The sequence below is a fragment of the Pongo abelii genome, chromosome 23 (assembly GCF_028885655.2).
Source record: "Pongo abelii isolate AG06213 chromosome 23, NHGRI_mPonAbe1-v2.0_pri, whole genome shotgun sequence".
In the NCBI taxonomy this organism is placed as follows: domain Eukaryota; kingdom Metazoa; phylum Chordata; class Mammalia; order Primates; family Hominidae; genus Pongo; species Pongo abelii.
The window spans coordinates 8,907,137-8,929,553 of NC_085929.1; the positions used below are offsets into that span (position 1 = coordinate 8,907,137).

General features: G+C 35.0%; 1 protein-coding gene across 1 annotated transcript in view; it reads left to right on the top strand.

Annotated features, from left to right (window-relative positions):
• Positions 1-22,417, top strand: part of LOC129053577 (uncharacterized) — a 44,411-nt gene that overhangs the window by 8,373 nt on the left and 13,621 nt on the right. The window contains exons 6-7 of the mRNA XM_054545550.2: positions 9,187-9,291; positions 12,476-12,567. Of these exons, the coding sequence (XP_054401525.2) occupies positions 9,187-9,291; positions 12,476-12,567 (197 nt within the window). The remainder of the gene's footprint in view (positions 1-9,186; positions 9,292-12,475; positions 12,568-22,417) is intronic.

A 22,417-nucleotide genomic window follows, 5' to 3' on the forward strand; every position in this document is an offset into this window, starting at 1 on the left:
TTGGCTGGAAGAGGAAGTCTTTCTTCGTCTTTTTCTCTTTGTCCTTCTACCTTCTTTGGCAATGTGGATTTTCTAAACTTGCCGTATAAGTAAGCATGTGCCTATTTGTGAAGGGAAAGAAAAAACCCTTTAATTTTTTAAAGCTGTTCTGTTGGTTGCTCACAAGGATCTGAAGGGATTGGTAAATAGGATGAAAGAAATTCTGTCTTTCAAATGGAGAATACCATGTGTGACATTAATAAAAATGAGCATGTCTGTAAGCAAGTAGTTTCACTGAGCTCTGCTAGATTCAGAAGCAATTGAACTTACAACATCGTAGTTTGCAAAACACAGATTTGATTTACCCAGGAACTATAGTTAAGTAAGATATGGGTTAATAGAAGGTCTGTGAAGGGTACTTAGACTACAGTAAGATTGGGGAAGAAAATTCCATTTCCAAATCTAAGCTATATCATTCCTTTGTGCCAAGCACATAATGAAGGCAGATATTTAAGAGGGCCCTTAGCACAGAAGCACTGGGTTAGTCAGAAGGCGCGGTGAGCTGTCACACAGCCTTGATGCTAGAATTAGGGTGCCCTGGTAGTATCTTATCAGCCATGACACTGGTGCATGGGGACTTTTTTTGTTTGAGACAGGCTCTTGCTTTGTTGCTCAGGCTGGAGTGCAGTGACATGATCATGACTCAGTGCACGCTCGACCTCGTGGGCTCAAGCAATCCTCTCACATCGGACTCCCGAGTAGCTGGGACCACAGTCTTGTACCACCATACGCAGCTAATTTCTTAATTTTTTTGTAGAGATGGGGGTCTCCTTTTGTTACCTAGGCTGATTTTGAACTCCTGGGCTTAAGTGATTCTCCTGCTTCCTCCTCTCAAAGTGCTGGAATACAGGCATGCCAGACATATGTAAACATTCTAAACTATATGAAAATATGTGAAAAGCTTTGTTATGCATTGTGAGACAACACAGCGGGAATATTTCACCATCTTCCTCAGGTTTAAAAGGAAATAACTTTAAGCATTTGTCTAAATAGCAAGTAATGTTTCACAGTGGATTCTCTTAAATTAAGCTTGAGCGTCTGCAGCATATACACAGCTTGAGCTGTAACCTGACGTAGAGACAGGCAACTTCAGTGCCCACTGTTCTTAGGATCCACTGCTTTTTCACAGCTAAAACACCCAAGTGGCACTGTTAAGTATTATGTTACTTTAGTCGTTAAACATATAAGCATACCTCCAAAGGTTGAATGTAGGCCACTTGCAGAAAGTAAGCAGAATGCTCATATTTAATTCTTGATGATACTGTGTTTAGCTTTCTTATTCTTTGAAATGCCATTGAGAAAAAATACTGGCATCTACACAAAGTAATTTCTTTTTCAGTTGACAATATTATTAGTAATGTTATTGTATCATTTCCCTACTTGGACAGAGTGTGAAAATTTTGAGGAGCTTTTCTGCCAGAAATTTCTTCATTTGCAAAACATTAATGAGATATTATATTTAAATGATTTTATTTAATAATAAGTGTACTTGGTGAACGTGGCATAGAACATACAAAATAAAACTAATTTTAAATTATTAACTATTACATTTATAAGAAAGACTTGCTAATCATACCACTGTTCATAATGATTCTGAATAAAGCATTATTTTTTTTACTGAAAACAATTGTAGCTATAACTCAATCATCTAAATTGTCATTAGTTTTATTGCTTTCTAATCCTCTTTAGCTGAAACTTTAATTTTGATTAATTTTCTTTTTCTGCACTGGTTTTGTGTGTGTGTGGAGGTAAAATATACAGAATATAGAACTTGCCAGTTTTTCTATTTTTACGTGTACACTTCAGTGGAATTTAAGTACGTGTACCATTTTACCTTAACACCAGCATTGCACAGGGTTTCAGTTTCTCCACATCCTGCCCAACATTTGTTTTTCTGGTTTTCTTGGTTTCTGTTTTTTGTTGTTTTGATAATAGCATTCTAATGGGTGTGAAGTGGTATTGCATTATGGTTTTGATTTATATTTCCCTAGTGACTAGTGATGTTGAGCGTCTTTTCGAGTGCTTATTGGCCATTTGTATATCATCTTTGGAGCAATGTCCGTGTATATGCTTTGCCCAGTTTTGAATTGTGGTATTTGTCTTTTTGGAGTTCTCTTTATAGTCTGGATATTAATTCCTTATAATGTATGTAGTTTACAAATATTTTCTCCATTCTCTGGGTTGCCTTTTACTCTGTTGACAGTGGTTCTTGATGCACGAAAGTTTTTAATTCTGATGAAGTCCAGTTTGTCTATGTTTTCTTTTGTTGCCTGTGCCTTTGATGTTCTAAATAAGAAATCATTGCCAAATTCATTGTCGTGAAGCTTTTACCATTTTCTTCTAAAAGTTTTCTAACTTTAGCTCTTACATTTAGGTCTTTGCTCTATTTTAAGTTACTTTTTGTATTTGGTGTTAGATAAGGGTCCAACTTCATTTTAGCTACAATTTTATGTATTTTAAACTTGATTATGAAAAGCATGAAGTGTTTAGTTGAATAGAAAATTTTGTGCAGTGGAATTAACTGAATCTTTAAAACCTTTTTATTATGGAAATATTTAAACTAATCCACACATAGAAGAATATAATGAGTCCCCCATGTGCCCAGACCCCAGCATTAATTATCAATATTTTGCCAATCTCGTTTCATTTACATACACACCCCCACACACGTTTTTTCCTAGAAAATTTTAAGTAAAATCACAGATATTATGTCATTTTACCCATAATTACATAAATGTACATTTCTTAACGTGGTATGTCTTTCTCTCATCACCTGTTTTGTTCTTTACTTTTATATGTTATACTATGTCATTATCAGACCTTGTAAAATTAACGAGAATTCCTTAATATGTCATATCCAGTTAATGATTGACTCATTTCTACTCCTGTTGAAGTACAATTTAGGAGGAGGTTTGAGGATATTTTTTAACATTAAGATATAAACTTTTATAACAACTGGTAAAATAATTGTTGCTAGAGTCTAACATTTCTATTGGTAAATTGGAAATTAGTATACATAGACATAGATTCTGCTCATTTTGCTTTCAATCTAAAATCATAGTTAAGATTACTGGCTGGGTGCGGTGGCTCACACCTGTAATCCCAGCACTTTGGGAGGCAGTGGTGGGTGGATCACGAGGTCAGGAGTTCTAGACCAGCCTGGCCAATGTGGTGAAACTCCGTCTCTACTAAAAATACAAAAAAAAACTATTCGGGCATGGTGGCAGGCTCTTGTAACCCCAGCTACTCGCGAAGCTGAGATAGAGAATTGTTTGAACCCAGGAGGCGGAGGTTGCAGTGAGCCAAGATCACGTCACTGCACTCCTGCCTGGGTGACAGAGTGAGACTCCGTCTCAAAAAAAAAAAAAAATTACTATGCTAGAAAGTCTTCCTGTAGAGGCATTTTTAAGAAGCATTATGATAGGCACTGCCTCTGGAAAGCAGGCGTGAATAGATGCCTGAGATCTATCATGAGAGAGACCATTCTTCATATATCAATTTTTACCTTCACATGTTGCCTTTTGTTTTGTTTTGGTCTTTTTTTGAGAGAGGACCTTGCTCTGTCCCTCAGGCAAGAGTGCAGTGGTGTGACCATAGCTCATTATAACCTTGAAATCCTGGGCTCAAGTGATCCTCTTTCCCAGCTCCCCGAGTAGCGATAACAGGCATACACCCCCATGCCTGGCTCTATGTTGCTATTTTGTATTTTAAAAACCTAATCCTGACTGTGCTGGTAGTCGCATGAATCTGTGCACATACATGCAAACAAGTACATGTAAAACTAGTGAAATCTGAATAAGCTTCATGGATTATATCAATGTCAGTTTCCTGATTCTAACAATGTATGATACTTATGCAAGATGTCATCATTGAGACAAAGCAAGTAAAGGATATGTGAGATCTTCATAGTATTTCTTATGACTGCAAAATAAAAAGATTTTAAAACTAAGTTATAATAACAAAGAACTCTGTGTCAAAACTAAAATATAAAGTTGAAATATCAATTTTATTTTTTAGGAATCTGGTGGACAGTAACAAACTTTGGTGAAATTTCAGGAACCCTAGCCATTGAAATGGATGAGGGAACCTATATAAAAGCACTCGACAATGGTCTTTTTACCCTGGGAGCTCCACACAAAGAAGGTTTGTGTCTGGAAGGGAAGATCCTGCCGCAAGTGTAGATTTTAGGACATTCATTCACTTAGGCCAAACTCTAACTAGTCTCAAATGTTTTTCAAAGGAATGGAACCATTGCTTTTGATTCTTCCATTTTTTTTAATTCCTTAATATTTACCAGCCATTGGCAAGTCCCTCTTTCTAATATAAGTGTTTGAAAACATTCCGTATAGTTCCAGAAGAATATCTTTGGAAATCAAAACAATATGAATAATTAATATAGTAAGTGGAAAGAAAAAAGAAAATCTATTTGTGTCAAATATGTTTGAATTTCTTTTTTATTCAGACCTATTACCAAAACTAACCTGCGTGCATTTAACAATTTGAAGTTTCCTCATTTTCTTTAGCCCATTAGAGGAAGCACTAATGAGATACGAAGTAATTAGAAGATAAAAAGCAGTACCATTTGGTCAGCAAGGCCATTCATTGAATAAATGAAATCATTTAGCTTTTTTAAATAAGTGCTTATTTATGACTGTATTTTAAAACATAAAGAGAAGCTATCTCAAAAGTTATTAAATAAGCATTATATCACCCTGTCTTACTCAGTGTATAAAATTAGCACTGTAGTTAAAAGAAGGTAAAATAGATCTTGATTCCAAAGATACAGTATTACAGTGACTTCAGTATATCTGAATATTCTTACATTTAATTGCAGAAGAAAATAGCCACTTTTTTAAAGAAAATAATGTCTTTATATTTATAGCAAATGTCAAATTTATTTTCAAATGTTTTTTCTCCAATAGTTGATGAGGGCCCTAGTCCTCCAGAGCAGTTTACGGCTGTCAAATTATCTGATTCCAGGTGAGCTTATGTTGTAATATAATTAGTAAGCAGTTATTTTAAAAATTTAATTTTATTCATTAAAAATTTTAGTATCTGTCTTAAGCCCATGGTAATTTTGATATAAAAAATGAAATAGCTTTTTTGAAAAGTAGATTTTATGATCTACTTTTAGTGGATTTCCTATCAATATATAATGCTAGGCTGGAAAAAAGATATGTAAGTTAAAAAATGAAGATTAGTAATTTCTCACACCAAATAAGATAGATTAAAAAAAATCAAATAGTACAAAACCTGGTTCACTGTTGCTATGATATTTAAACTCACTGTTTGGAAGTCTAAAGACAAACAGGAAGACTCAAAAAAAGAATATTGTTGAAACCAGCAGAGAATGTTACAGCATCATAACGACAGAAAGAATATTTTTACTCACTATTTTTACAGTATTTTATAAAGTAGCCATTTTATTCTCACCTTGTGCAGAAGTATAGAATGATTCTTTGGATAAAAGATACTGAAAGTGAATTTACATATTTTAGTAATTGGTTACATCAACATGATAATGATTTCTGTTATATAATCATTAACGTATAAAGGAGTAAAAGTTAATTCTGGCATCCAAGGAGATTCTTGGTAAGGTAAAAGTAATCATAATTTTTAAAAATCACATTAAGATGATTATTTCTATACTTTCTTTGAAAGTCTGATGAGTAGGGTGAAAGACAAAGAATAAAAGCAGAGGAAGAAAAAATTCAATAGTTTTAAACTGCTTTAAAATTATAAACAAAAGAGGATTATAAAGAAAATTAACTGACAAATGAGGAAAATATTTGCAACAATCTTAATAGGCAGTGAGTTCTTACTCTTCACATGTATCTTGTATAGAATTCATAGCACTGAAGACCCCAGTAGAAAAACTGCAAACAATCAGATCTGAATAGAAAAATGGGCAAGGGACATTACCAGATAATCTAAAAACTAAAAAGGAAAGGAAAAAAAAAAACAGTTGTTATTCTAGTTAACTACTAAAATGCAAATTAATAGAATACTGCTTTTTCCATATCAGGTTTTCAAGTATTTTTTTGGAGTCATAATATTTAAAAAAAAATCCATGATACAAAACATACTGTGGTAATTTGGGGTAAGAATGTAAATGGAAGCAACATTTTCTGGAAAACAGTTTGATGACATAAAGTTTTAGTAATTTATTATTGAAGTTTATAACTAAAGAGATATAATTGAAGAATGATGAATTTTGAAAATATTTTTTATGTAATATATAACGTATAATGTTTATATTAAAAAAGCAAAATATAAAACTAAATTTAAAACTGCACTGTCCAATATGGCAACAACTAGTCACATGTAGCTTTTTTTTTTTTTTGGAAGGCACAGAGTCTCACTCTGTCACCCAGGCTGGAGGGCAGTGGTGTGATCATAGCTCACTATAACCTAAAATTTCTGGGCTCAAGCACTCCTCCTGCCTCAGCCTCCTAAGTAGCTGGTATTACATGTGCACACCACCATGCCCAGCTAACTTTTTAAATTTTGTGTAGAGATGGGGTCTCACTATGTTGTCAAGGCTGATCTTGAACTTCTTGCCTCAAGCAATTTTCCCATTGCCTTCCCAAAGCACAGAGATTACAGGAGTATGTCACCACTCAGCCACATGCATCTTTTGAACACTTGGAATATGTCCAGTCTGAAGTTTTAGATATGTACACAATCACACACATACACATATCATGTTTTGATGTCCTATAATTAATTTTCTCTCAGTTTTTAACTTTCATCTATCTTATTAATGTACACGATTGCCCTGAAATCTGGCTATGAAAAATATCTTGGTATAAATTCAGATGAACTTGTTGAGCGTTCAGATGCAATTGGAACAAGAGAACAATGGGAACCAGTCTTTCAAAATGTAAGTGCTGTTATGGTTTATAAAAACTTCCTGTTAGTTTAACAGAAAGTCTGTAACAGTCAATCATAATATATTCAAAAAAAAGTAGGATGTAATAGTATAATACATTAAACTGGAATAAATCAGTAAGAACATAGAGCCTTAAAGAGATCTCAAAATAGAGTGCAACAAAAATAGCATTAGTACGTTTCCCCACAATTATTTCTGTATACTCTTAGTGCCTAGATGTGGATCTCATTTCCATTGAAGAACCAGTCAATTTTAGGTCACAGAGTAGGAAAACAGAATAGTTTCTAAGTATCTTCTTTGTAGCAGAAATCATGGATGCTTTCAGAAACATTACAGACTGTAAGTGAACAGTGGACCTAGCTAAGACCAAGTTGTGACAATTTGTGTATAAAATATAAATAGTAATAATTCATTAAAGTAAATTATCTCTAAAAGACTTTCAGTTCATAAGCTTAAAATAGTTTATGAAAAGATGGTTTTAATATAAGAAGAAAAAAGATGATATACTAATTCTTAATTTTAGTAAGTAGACAGTTGTAGCGTATGGATGTTTTGTTAAATCTTTGTTGATACAGAATACATAATTTCCTTTTTCTGTTTGTGTGAGAAGTAAAGATTGAACAAAAATATGTGAGTGTTAAACTGTCTTTAAAAAGTAGATAACTATATCAAAAACAGTAAGGACCAGTGGGCACCACGCAGAACAAGCAAATAGAAGATAAGCTCAGCTTTTGAGTAGCAGCTTTGGTAGTATACAATAGTGAACTGAAAATAGGAACTCAGCAGTGTTTTCTAAGATGACAGATTAAACAAACTTCCCACCAGAAAGAGGTAATCACTTAGACTAATTTCCTCATCTCCTAGGATAAATTCTTAAGTCAGTGACTTGAAAACTATTTTGACCCAATCCATTGATAAATGCATTTTTACATTGCAGCCAAGCACATACATATGTGAAACTGAAGTAAGAGTTGTACTTAACAATACTTACTTATCCATGTGTTATGCACCTTGATATTTCTTATTCTCTTTTACCCCTTCCTCTGTGTGTCTGTGTGTATTCCTTTTCCTCCCCACCCACCCAATACCGTTCAGTAAACACTGCGTTGATTTCATTACCTGCTAATGTGTTGCAATCCCTTTGAGATGATCCTACTAGTTATGATGAGAAGCTTCTAATAAAAGTTACACCAGTAGAAAATGCCAATATTTCATAAGACCAAGATGATAACTTAGATAGAACTAATAATACAACACTTTAGGAAAGTTCATTGCATTTTATTTTTAGGAAGGACACTAACTTTCAAAAATTTAAATTTAAATGAAAGAGGGTCTTAAAACTCTATTGCAAAAAGGACTCAGCTGAATAATCTGTGGCACAGGTTTAAATCACCTTGGACCACACCGCCATGTTCCAGGGCTCACCAGGAGCCATCCAGATGAGAGACCACCCAGCCCTTGTGACTTGACTAAGAAATTAAATACATGTTATCAGCACGTTTTTAACTGGATGTGATACAAATTTAACACATTTTGAAATCATTGTATTTATAAATATTTTGTCTAAATGTTATGGTATTCCAAGTTTTCCAAAAGAATCAACCAAATACAGGTTATAAATAAATGTTATATTTGTTACAGGAGTTAAGCTAACCAAATTTATAACCCAGATTTAGATACACAAGAAAATCAGTTTTTAAAGTTTTGTTTAATAGAAAGCAGTGTAATATATCAAACATTAAACAACTAAAAATATATAAGAATATTTATTTTCACACACAAAAGTCCCCCAGACATTGATTCTTAAATTCAAAACACCAAAGGCATTGTATATACCTTTTCATGTTTTCTAATTGTGAAGAAAATAAATTTTACTTAAAATGCTAATATTTGAATAAATTATGCATTCATAATTATGTTCTTGTCTTTAAAGTTAATTTTTGAAATAGAACTAAATCAGCTTTATCTTCAGTAGATCTTTTAGAAAGGAAGCAATCCCACCTCATCTAATTAGAATTTAGTCCTACTAGGAAGATACACTGCAAATGTTTATTGTGGTAATCTTTGAATAATAAAATGAAAGGTGATTTTGGTTTCCTTTTCTATATGTTCTTGTATTATATTTTTCAGGTTTTTCTCTAAGTTCTTTTCTGTGATTTTTAAATCAGGGAGGAAAAATTAATTCAGTCTAAACACTTAATGTTTCTTCTACAAGAAGTATCCTCATGGCTATTTTGTTATTTTGTTTCACTTAGGGGAAAAAGGCTTTGTTGGCCTCAAATAGCTGCTTTATTAGATGCAATGAAGCAGGGGACATAGAAGCAAAAAGTAAAACAGCAGGAGAAGAAGAAATGATCAAGGTAATGATGACATTTTATAAAGATTACTGCTTTCACACATGCGATGTGACTGTATCTCTTCAAAATGTTGTCATTTACTGTCACTTTAAAGATTTATTTAATAGCTTTTTATAATGTGGTGTTTCAAATAGACTTATTTTTAATTATAAATCCCATAGCTGATGGATTGTTTATACAATGTGGTAGAGAAATCAGTGCATCTAGGAGCTACCTTGCCATTATCTCCATGGATTAGTATCGTTTTTCTGGTAGTTCCACATGCTCTTTTTAAGCTTTCATTTTCTTATTTCTTCTATTTTAAAATCTAATTTTTAAAATAGATAACACATACACGTGGTCCAACATTTTTAAAGCATATGAAGTAAGATGAAGACATATGCCTGCATACATCTTACTCACATGTGTCCCAGCTCCTGTTCCTCTTTCCTTTGTTTTGTTTTTTTATAGCCTCCTAAAATTTCTTTATAAACATATGAATATATTTATAATTTTCAACTGTTTTACACTAAAGGCAGCCTCCTCTATAGTCTTCTTGACTTTGATTTTTTTTCCTTAAAATTGTATCTTGGAGAGTTTTCTACCATTAGTTTGAATGTATAAAGTTTTCTCTTTTTCTTGCTTTTCCTCCCTTTCTCTCTCTCTCTTTTTTAACAGCCACATAATATTCCATTTTAGGGATATACCTTAATTTATTTAGCCTTTTATAGATGGAAATTTAGGCTGTTTCCAGTCTTTTGCTCTTATGAACAGTGCTGCAGTACATAACATTGAATATGCATCAATTTGTAGATGTGCGGGTGGACCTGAAGATAAATTTCCAGAAGCAGAATTACCAGGTCGGGGTATACGTGTTTGTATTTATGTAATGCTTGAGCTTCTGTGATGATAATCACGCTATGAAACATAAAAAATCATAGCAGAACTTCTGGGGCCTTATCCCTTACATTTTAAAAATATTTGTATTAATAGTACCCGTCTTCTTTGCATTAGGAGAAATACGAATCACATAAAACATGATTTTTATTTTATTTTTAAAATTTGTGTGCATCACTAAGCTGGAAATAAAAGTTGCTTATTCCAGGCTAAATTCCCTCATCCGTAGTCAGATGCATTATCCATTGCACCAGTGGCCTGTGCCCTCCCTAATCCTACTCTTTGTTTACATCATTGTAAAAGTTACACAGACATCTTCATATCAAGGTGAAATTCTAAATAATACTGTTAATATAACCTAGATAAATCAGGTAGTTAACTGGAATTTGATGAAAACATTTAAGGCTTAATTTTTTAGACTCACAAATGCCACTGATCTTTAATGATAAACATATAACAGGATGTGTCTAAAGAATAACTCCCCACTTCTTGACACATGATTTTTCTGTGTCTTGGGATTCCATCACTGTACTGACCATCATGAACCTTGCTTTGTTTGTCTCTGTTGAGAATCACAGGTTGCATCCAGTCTGACCCATATTTGCTCTGTAAGGCATTGTGGGGGCCAGAGTGGAAGGCTCTAAGAGAGGGGGCAAATACCTTTTCTAAAATGCCCTTCGTTCTTATAATTAGAGCATAAAAATTTATGTTGCATTTTTCTCTACTACCAGTGCAATTTAAAAGCATCTATCAATTCTCTGTATGTGGTACATGTTAGATATCCGATCATATGTTTGATTTTCTTTTTAGAATAGCCTTGATTTCAGATAATTTCAAATCTAAAGCTCAAACAATTTCAATCTAAAATGTAGGTATTTTCCTACAGTTAGAGAAGTGAAATGTTATATTTTTTCGTTGCATGCATCCGGCACATGCGTTGTAGTCTTGAATTTCCATAATGCTCCTGTGAGGTGGATGTGAGCTCAGCCTTACAGACAGGAAGACAGCCCCTGACCCTCCTTACATCTTCGTGGTTTTTGTCAGTCAGTTCATGCAAATCACAGTGATTTCAAGGTATGGTAAGACAGGATGTGTACCCAGGCCCAGCTGACTCCAGAGGCCACTCTCAGTATTTCATAGCACATTGCTTCTCCGGATACAGGTCATTGAGGAAATGCAGATGGGTTTGTGACTTACATTTATCTTTACTTATTTATATTTTATTGCATCATGTTTAAATTATTTTTCATCTGGATATCATCACAAATGTGTTATTGAAGGTAGTTGTAAATATATGTGCAGTGCTTGGCACTTATACAAAGATACAAAGATACTTACACAAAGATTGCGTTTTTCACTATTTGAAGAAATTTTCAGACGAAATACAAAGTTTTCTGGGTCTCTTTGGTTAGTCAAGTACTTGGAAGCTCTGAACAGTGATTATTTAGGACTCTTTTCGTACCATTTGATTACAGGCTGTCCTACTCTCTGTCAGCCTTTCACCTTTATGACCTTGCCTTGTCTACCAGAACACAGATCCCTCTTACTAAATGTAGCATTGTGCTACAGGCCCTAGCAGGGAATGTTTTCAGGTCTGGGACCCCTCTAATCAAAACTGTCACAAAGATGTCATTGGCACAAACACGTTATTTGTCATCACTTTCTAAGCAGCACTGGAACTGGACTCTGGCCACAGAGATCCCTTAGGAGACATGAGTCCTTGCCATTGGCAGTTGCTCGTTCTGCGGGTGATCCTAATTGATGAATGCAGATCAATTAACTTATGACATGTGATAGTAAACATCTATGCAAACTTAAGAGGATATAAGAAGCTAGTAAAAGAGGTGGGTTCTAATTAATTAAAAACAAGTTGTGTAATGTTAAAAATTTTAATACTTTGGTAATAGTCTGTGCAATGTAAAATAGCTATTAAGCTTTCAATCTAAGCAAATAAACACTTGTCTACTAGGGATAATTTGATCCTAGTGTATTCACTTGGAGGACAAATTTAAATTAATGATTGCTTTATTGCCTAGCAGGATCTGATGTGTAAAATATTTCTGAAATAATTTTGTCTGTAGTGTTTCTGACACAAGGGCTATGGAGGAAGTATGTGATAGCACTTACTCATGTAGATTAGATATATGAAGTAAAAACACATACCCAGAACCAGTCTTTTTCTGAATATAGTTGCTCAGTTAATTTTTGCTTCTGCTTAAGAAATCATCTCGAATGTTCTTATGTGATAGGTAAAGTGGGGAAGGGAGAAGATAAACATATAACCCATTGGATTCTCTTTTCCAATATCTAGATTAGATCCTGTGCTGAAAGAGAAACCAAGAAAAACAATGACATTCCAGAAGAAGACAAAGGAAATGTAAAACAATATGAAATCAATTATTTGTATGTATGCTTTTCCTTTTAGACCTACAGATTTGATGTTGAAGTGGTTATCAAAGTGCTTTCAAAATAAATTACCTAATTAGCTGCGGATGGTGGTGCATGTCTGTAGGCTCAGCTACCCGGGAGGCTGAGACAGGAGGATTGTTTGAGCCCAGGAGTTCAAGGCTGCAGTGAGCTCTGATCACCACTGCATTCCAGCTTGTGTGACAGAGCAAGACCCTGTCTGAAAAAGTGAAAACTGATGGACAAGAAGAGGCAACACAATTTAGCTCTAGGACAGAGCACTGAGCTAAATGCTTTTCTTTTCTTGAGGGTTCAGTTTTCCTAATCATCCTACCAGCTCCCAAAGCTAGTCACTCGGGTTAGTCAATCTCTCTATTCATTCATAGAATGGGCGTGATGCCAGTCAAAGTCTGTGCTATGGCCAGGACACAGAGGACTCCAGCCAGCATGCGCTAATAGAAGTGGGGCCTTCTGCTACCCAATCAATGAGTGGCCCTCCTCTTGAGAGGTCATGAAGGTCATCTTTGTTGTTCAAAAGCTTCAGCTTATTAAAAAAAATACAATTAGATATGTTTTTCTCCCACAAGAGGGAGTCTCGCTCTGTTCCGAAGACTGGAGTGCAGTGCCACTATCTCGGCTCATCGCAACCTCCGCCTCCCAGGTTCATGTGATTCTCCTGCCTCAGCCTCCCGAGTAGCTGGGACTACAGGAACACGCCACTACGCTCGGCTATTTTTGTAGTTTTAGTAGAGACAGGGTTTCACCATGTTGGCCAGGCTGTTCTCGAACTCCTGACGTCGAGTGATCGGCCTGCCTTGGCCTTCCAAAGGGCTGGGATTGCAGGTGTGAGCCACTGCGCCTGGCCTACAATTAGACTTTTTAAATAAGTGAAAAAGAAATTAACAGTATTTATAAATTTAATAGTAAATATGTATATTCAGAGTTTGAGATATTTTTCAATGAAGACATTTTCTTTGCAGAAAGAAATTTCAGAGCTTCCAAACCCACAAACTTAAAATAAGTAAAGAAGACATTAAAATTCTTAAAAAGGCTCAGAAAGATGGATTTTTGCATGAGACGCTTCTGGACAGCTAGCTATTTATTTACTTATTTTCACTATTTTCTGTAGCCAATGGAAATGGCATGTAGAAAACCTATATTCTCTTAAATTACTGTAGTTTCCACATTTTTGTCTTTATTTCTGATTTATGAATGTGGCAATATTACCTAGAGAGGACATCATGAGTTTGGGAAAAGACTGTCAAGAAAGAATATCTAAAAATTATAACCGATTCTAAGTATATATTTTAAGAAATTGAGGTTTGACTGTATCTACTTCATAAATTTATCATTATCTTTTTATAATTATTAGAACCAGAGTTAGAAAAAAGCAGTTTGACTAATAAAAAAATTATGTGGATTCTGTTAGAGTAGTTCAGGTTCCTTAAAATAAGCACAGATCAACTAAAAAACTAAGTATAAAAGCTAAACAAGTGAAATTGAAGCAGTTTTATTGTAAGATTTGGAAGAGTGCAGGATGTTTATCATAGCACATTGTTAATACTTATTACTCTTCCTATGTAGACAAGTAATGTCCTAGATTTACCATATAGAAAAACAGGTAGAGACGTTTAGCTGTGAGTGTACAAGTATAAATAAATTAATTGCCAGATTTTGACAATCACCAGCCGCTCATTCAAGTCCTATGCTGCAAAATTACTCTTATCCTTTTTTTACATTACTTGATAAATGCAATGTTTAATTACATATTTCCTGTTAACTAGCTGGTAGAATTCATACCTACAGTCAGTAAATAATGTTAAGAATTTTTTCCAGCTGAGCAAATGAATATGTATCTAGTTGTAAGAAATCAAGAAGAGGATATAAAATATAATCAGGGTGTGGACTCTAAAATGGAATAAGCTCTATGTCCTGTAACTTTTCTCACTTGTAATAATACAGCATTCTCACCCTGTTAAAGGGAAATTTAGAGCACCCTTAAATTCTGGAATAATTAAAATTGCTATTTGGATTGAAAAAGCCGTTTGGCAACATTTATTGAATATTAGAAAATAACTTTTATAAGATTAGAATCTATTTTTTATAGAAACCAAATTTAAAAGTATACATATTTTAACATAAGTGTTTTGGTAAAACAATAATCAAAATCAGACACAGAGTATTAAAGCTTTTTATATTTATTAGTAGTTGAATATATATGGGATGTTTTACATAGATTAATTTTACTATTTTTCTTTGTTTAAACAAGAGAACCAAATTGAAAGCCGACACATACTGCAAATGACTGGGATTTTTGTTTCTGCCTTATCTTTTTGTTTTTTTTTTTCTGAGTAAAATATTCAGAGGGAATGCTTTTACAGAGTTCTTGAATTGTTGTGAAATTATTGTTTAGCTAGTAGCTAGTTTAACCAGGATTAAACAAGTCTAATCAGGATTCTTCATGGATGTACTTTTTAGCTAACTACAGTTTTTCACATGGAAATGAACCTTACAGTACACACTTAACCTACCACAGATTTTTTTTTTTTTGGATTTCCTGTCCTGAAGAATGAACTGTACTAGAAACCAATTCTTTCTGCTCTACTTGTTGAATCTTTCTTACTGGATTGTATTCTTACTTTACTTTATACAATAGATGCTTAATCAGTGCCTTTAATAGGAAGTTAGAAACTCCAAATCCAATCAACAAGGCTTTGATTCTACCTCCTAAGTACTACCCAGATCACAGACAATCCAAATATCAGAACTAGGCGGCTGGGCAGAGAGGACAAATCATCTATTAGGGAGTGGGACAGAAAGTGGAAACACTATAAAGGAGCAAGTAGGCTCAGAAAAGAGGCGAGAGTAGTACTGGGGAAACTCCCTACTGAGGACAGGTTTGCCAGAGTGGATATGTATGTGATGCTTTTGTCCTCGTGGACTGGAATGGAAGCTGATAAAGAAGTTCTGATGCTACGTGTTGCTTAGGTCTGCTTTGTTGTAGCCTGTCTCTTTCAGAGTTTCTAAACACAATATTCCTGTGGCATCTAACGCCAGTGAGAGCTCCAAATCCAGGCTGTGTATCACATGCCATGGGAAACTCTGCCTCAGGACTGAGGTTGGTTCAAGCATCTGGATGATGTCAAAAGCACACGTTGTGTGTTGGCCTAACCTGAAAGACCCTATCTAGTTCTAGCCTTTAAATTAGCTCTGTCACCAAATCTAGAGTTACATGGCATCTGTACAATCTAGGTAGCTGAGGCATGGGATCAGCCCTATAAAGGAGCTTTTGGAGCTTTTGTTGTAGGTCTAGCTTCAACTTGGAACTCCAGTTCCAATACCTGGACTTTCTCTCATCGTGTGTTCTGATCCTTGGATTGGGAACAAAGTAACCACTCTGATCCCACAAAGCAGTGGTTCTGGTTCCCAACTGGTGACTGTTTTGCCTCCCAGGGGACATTTTTGCTTTTCACAACTGGAATACGGTGTTAGAGGGTAGAGGCTAGGGATGCTGCGAAGCATGTGGCAGAATCCTGTTACGCCCAGAATGCTAACAGTGCCAAGTTTATGGAGCCTTCCCACCCATGGGCTTGGTCTATTCCTTGCTTTTGCCAGCCCCCTAACCCTTAAACACAACAGTTCAAATCTATATGCATAAGCATCTCCTAGGGACCTGAACGTTTCCAATATCGACTACTGAGACCCATCCGTAGAGATGCAGGCTTAGGAGGTCTAGGATTGGGCTCAAAATTTGCATTTTAACAAGTACTCCAGGTCATTCTGAAGCAAGTGATACAAACCACACAATGAGGAACACCGCCTTCAAGAGACTAAATCTTGCTTCCCAACACTAGCTTCCTATCTGAGTCCATCTGCCTGCTGACTCGCTTTCCTGGCACAAACGTTCTTCATGTAGGCACAGTGTGTTCCTGGACTCCATGTCAACCCATTCACCCTCATGTTCCCTTGGTTCCTGTCCCCAGTCCAGTGAGCAGAACTGATTACAGATCTTCACAACAGAAGATACAGATTTAAAATAACTTGCCTGTTCCCGTTGACTTTATCCACTAGTGAAGAAGGACAAGTGGACCAGGGGAGAGGGTAGGTGGGGGCTCCTTCCCTATTCCTCCCATTCCACTTTATACAAACCCCAGCTAGACCACTGGGAGAGCAACGGAGGTTAAGAATGACTGCATCTAAATATTGTCATCTGGTCCACTCTTCTTCCATCTTGTACACAAGAATATCATGAGTTTTGTTTAAAGCACCGCTGAAACAAACATAAACTCTGGCTTAGCATGCCCCTGACAGATCAGTCTAGTAATCTTGTCAAAACCAAGATTACCTAAAAGCACTAACCAAAGGAAAAGCTCCTTCACCCCAACCTATGACTGCTCACATTTTTCACATTGAATCATTTCAATTGTATTTTAAAGTTCATTCACTCTTTACCACCTCCAAGCTGCTCCTGAACACAACTGATTATTATTTTTTAATTTTGAAAACTTTCTCACTTCTAGAATTTCTACTTTAGCCTTTGTTATTATTGTAGTTTCTTCTTCTCTGCTGTGATTTCCTATCCATTTATTTTAAGGGTTTTTGGGGTTTTGATTTTAGTAAGAATTACAATAACTACTTTAAAAATCCACACTAATTCCAACATCTGGGTCATCTCGACATCAGTCGCTCTTGATTGCCTTTTTCTTTGAATATGTTTCTTTATATGTTTGATATAATGAGAATGAATTCTAAAGATTTTAAAACTAGATTTTGTTTTGTTCTTCTGAAAATTTTGATAATTTTTTGTTGTACTATTTTGTTTGATTTTTTTATCTATTTTATACTTTACAATATATTTTCCTCCAATGATTTTAACATTTCTATTTCTCAACATATTTATGTTTATGTTAAAAATTACTCAAAGTAGCTTGATGCACTGACTCCCATCTGTAATCCCAGAACTTTTAGAGGCCAAGGCAGGAGAGTCACTCGAGCCCAGGAGTTGGAAACCAGCCTACACAATAGGGCAAGACCCTGTCTCCACAAAAAATTATTAGGGTGGTGCAAAAAGTAATTGCGGGCTTTGCCATTACTTTCAATAGCAAAACCCGCAATTATTCTTGCACCAACCTGATAAAAAATAAGCTGGCTATGGTGGCCTGTGCCTGTGGTCTCAGCTATTTAGGAAGTGAAGGCAGAGGTGGGAGGATTGCATGAGCCCAGGAGTTCCAGACAAGCCTTAGACCCTGTCTCTATGAGAAAAAAAAAAATAGCTGGGCCCACGTACCTGTCGTACTAGCTACATGGGAGTCAAAGGCAGAGGTGCCAGAATCACTTGAGCCCAGAAGCTCAAGGCTACAGGGCACTGTGATTGTGCCACTGCACTCCAGCCTGGGTGATGGAGCACGACCCTGAAACAAAATAATATTTATAATTAGAAAAAGGAAAGACCTAGAACACCAGGTTAGGGTTAAGTATTCTAAAATTTAGCTGACTTACTCTGTTTTGTATAAAACAGGTTGCCACAGAAAATAAAGCATGCCCATTTAATTTTAAATTTCAGATAAATAAATAATTTTTTCATTGTAAGTATATCCCATGCAATATTTGGGACATGCTTATACTAAAATATTATTCCTTGTTTATCTGAAATTGAAATTTAACTGGGTATTACATAATCAGAGCAGCCTGACCATAAAAGATATGTAGGCTGATCAAAATTCTACTTAAAACTTCAAGCTTTATAATAAATGCATTATTAATCAAGAACTATTATTTACTGAGACCTGTGTAGATCCCCATATTTATCTTTTTAAATGTGAAACTAGGAAAGCTACATAAAGAACATTTATATAAATAAATGACTGTTCTATAGCTGAAAGGAAAACTCTAGCTTTTATTTTTCTCCCTAAACTTAAGCTTTATTCTACCTTTGTATAAACAATAAAATTACAGCTCAACTTTTGAAACAGAGATCATAATATAAAAATAAAGCAAAAATCCCAGAAATATTTAACAGGCAACAAATCTTTCACATCATCTTACTATAGCAACTAAACATATAATAATTTAGAATGATCCATTAATTATAAGTAAAGAATAAATTCTTTTACAAAGCATAACTATTAATATTATTGACCATCATAAGAGCAAATATTTTAAGTAAAACACCATGAATACTTTACAGAAAGGAGCGAGTTGCAGACACAGTCATTCTTGGATTTCTTTCAACACCAGGCTTTCTTCCCTTTTTGCCTGAACGGGGAGTTGAATATTTCCTCTCTTTTCCCTCTAGTCTCTGAAGCATCTTTTGTACTAGAGTTATGTGCAGAGACTTTCCGGAAATTTGGATTTGTAAATTGTGCTGTTGTATCTTCTAGGAACTGCAGTGATCCAGATATAGAGCTGTTGCTCTCGCTTATATAAGTGCAACATTTTGATTCAAAAAAGGAAACAAAAGGAAGAGAGTTGATTACATTTGGCTACTGACATTAATAATAATAAATAATAATTGTACTTGTAATATAAACATCTGAAAGTTTTAGTTCTAAGAATGGCTGTCCACATAAGAAAATTATGTAAAAATAATTAATGCCTATTATAATTTCTTTAACCAATCAAAAAGTATAATTTAAGGATGGCTGTTTAAGGATTAAATTGCAGCAATTGTTAAAAGTAGATATTAGTCATATTTATTAAGTGACACACAGTGATACTGAAGGCACTTATTTCTCAAGAAACATAATTTTTTCCCAACAAGAACATACTACATCCTAGACATCAAATGAAAATAAGCATTAATTTTCACCACAGGAGGGCGACAGTCAGAGAACTGAGGTGGTACAGATCCATTAGAGGACGATATTCATGAGTCTATCAGTCTCTACTGTAGGACAGAGCAAGAATTTTTAAAGAATCTCGGTGAAGGCTCCTTTTCAAAAAAATACAAAGTTTAAAGGCTTTGAAACGTAAATTATTTTTTCCAGTTATTACATTGAGGACAAAGTTATAGTTGTAAAGTTAAGATTTTTATAACTATCCCTAAAATTGATTCTCAGTGACTCCCTTGATCTACATATGTTAAAGAAAAAGTCAAGATGAAGATGTGTTAAATATTTTCCAGGTTTTAAAAATCAGTTTTAATATAAGGTATACCCAAATAATGGTGAATTAAATGACAATGAAAGTAAGTTACAGCAGATGCTCATTCATCAACATGCCTTGAAATTAAAGGTTTATAAGGTGCATAAGGGAAAAGTTTTTGATGTTGCCATTACATTCACAAAAGTAGCTGAGGCACGTACAGCATGAAGTTCACTAAGTGCTTGCAACATAACCAGCACTAAATTTTGTTGAATAAATAAATGAATATTTTTGTATAGCATCTGTTCAAAATCTCTGATATAAAAATGAAAATAATCTGAAAATATGCAAAACAGAAATTTCCCTCAAACTGCTGCCAATTCATACAAACAATAAGATGAATTTCAAAAGGAGTACATGATAATAAAATCAAGTTTCAAAATGGCTGGCCTTTTTTAGCAAAACCCATGTTCTGAAAAAGGAATAAGACATCAAATGTTTTGAGAACCAAAATTTTACTGCTGTTTCTCTAACACCCTGTTGTTAACCTGAGCCGCCATCCTCTTACCATCAATAACAGATTTTCATCATAAAATACAAGAAACAGGCCAGGTGCCAGTCAATAACAGATTTTCATCATCAAATACAAGAAACGGGCAGGGCACAGTGGCTCACACCTGTAATCCCAGCTCTTTGGGAGGCTGAGGTGGTTGGATCACTTGAGGTCAGGAGTTTGAGACAAGCGTGGCCAACATGGTGAAACCTCATCTCTACTAAAAATACAAAAATTAGCTGGGTGTGGTGGCAGGCGCCTGTAATCCCAGCTAATCAGGAGGCTGAGGCAGGAGAATCACTTGAACCCGTGAGGTGGAGGTTGCAGTGAACTGAGATCAAGCCACTGTACTCCAGCCTGGGTGACAGAGCAAGACTCTACCTTAAAAAACAAAAAATACACATCATAACAGAATCTCTGGGACACATTCAAAGCAGTTTGTAGAGGTAAATTTATAGCACTAATTGCCCACAAGAGAAAGCAAGAAAGATCCAAAATTGACATCCTAACATCACAATTAAAAGAACTAGAAAAGCAAGAGCAAACACTTTCAAAAGCTAGCAGAAGGCAAGAAATAACTAAAATCAGAGAAGAACTGAAGGAAATAGAGACACAAAACACCCTTCAGAAAATTAATGATTCCAGGAGCTGTTTTTTTTGAAAAGATCAACAAATTCTATAGACAGCTAGCAAGACTAATAATAAAACAGACAAGAATCAAATAGGTGCAAGAAAAAATGATAAAGGGGATATCACCACCGATCCCACAGAAATACAAACTACAATCAGAGAATACTATGATCACCTCTACATAAATAAACTAGACAATCTAGAATAAAAGGATAAATTACTCGACATATCCTCCCAAGACTAAACAAGAAAGAAGTTGAATCTCTGAATAGACCAATAACAGGCTTTGGAATTGTGGCAATAATCAATAGCTTACCGTCTAAAAAAAGTCCAGAACCAGATGGATTCATGCTGAATTCTACCACAGGTACAAGGAGGAGATGGTACCACTCCTTATGAAACTATTCTAATCAATAGAAAAAGAGGGAATCCTCCCTAACTCATTTTATGAGGCCAGCATCATCCTGATACCGAAGCCTGGCAGAGACACAACCGAAAACGATAATTTTAGACCAATATCCTTGATGAATATTGATGCAAAAACCCTCAATAAAATACTGGCAAACAGAATTCAGCAGCACATCAAAAAGCTTATCCACCATGATCAACTGGGCTTCATTCCTGAGATGCAAGTTTGGTCCAACATACACAAATCAATAGATGTAATCCAGCATATAAACAAATGCAAAGACAAAAAGCACATGATTAACTCAATAGATGCAGAAAAGGCCTTTGACAAAATTCAACAACCCTTCATGCTAAAAACTCTCAATAAATTAGGTATTGATGGGACATATCTCATAATAATAAGAGCTATCTTTGACAAACCCACAGCCAATATCATAATGAATGGGGAAAATTTGGAAGCCTTCCCTTTGAAAACTGGCACAGCACAGGGATACCCTCTCTCCCCACTCCTATTCAACATAGTGTTGGGAGTTCTGGCCAGGGCAATCAGGCAGGAGAAGGGAATAAAAGGTATTCAATTAGGAAAAGAGGAAGTCAAATTGTCCCTGTTTGCAGATGACATGATTGTATATCTAGAATACCCCATCGTCTCAGCCAAAAATCTCCTTAAGCTGATAAGCAACTTCAGCAAAGTCTCAGGATACAAAATCAATGTACAAAAATCACAAGAATTCTTATACACCAATAACAGACAAACAGAGAGCCAAATCATGAGGGAATTCCCATTCAAAATTGCTTCAAAGATAATAAAATACCTAGGAATCCAACTTAAAAAGGATGTGAAAGAACTCTTCAAGGAGAAGTACAAATCATTGCTCAATGAAGTAAAAGAGGATACAAACAAATGGAAGAACATTCCATGCTCATGTGTAGGAAGAATCAATATCATGAAAATGGCCACACTGCCCAAGGCAATTTATAGATTCAATGTCATCCCCATCAAGATAAAAAAGTCTTTCTTCACAGAAATAGAAAAAACTACTTTAAAGTTCATATGGAACCAAAAAAGAGCCTGCATCGCCAAGTCAATCCTAAGCCAAAAGAACAAAGCTGGAGGCATTACACTACCTGACTTCAAACTATACTACAAAGCTACAGTAACGAAAACAGCAT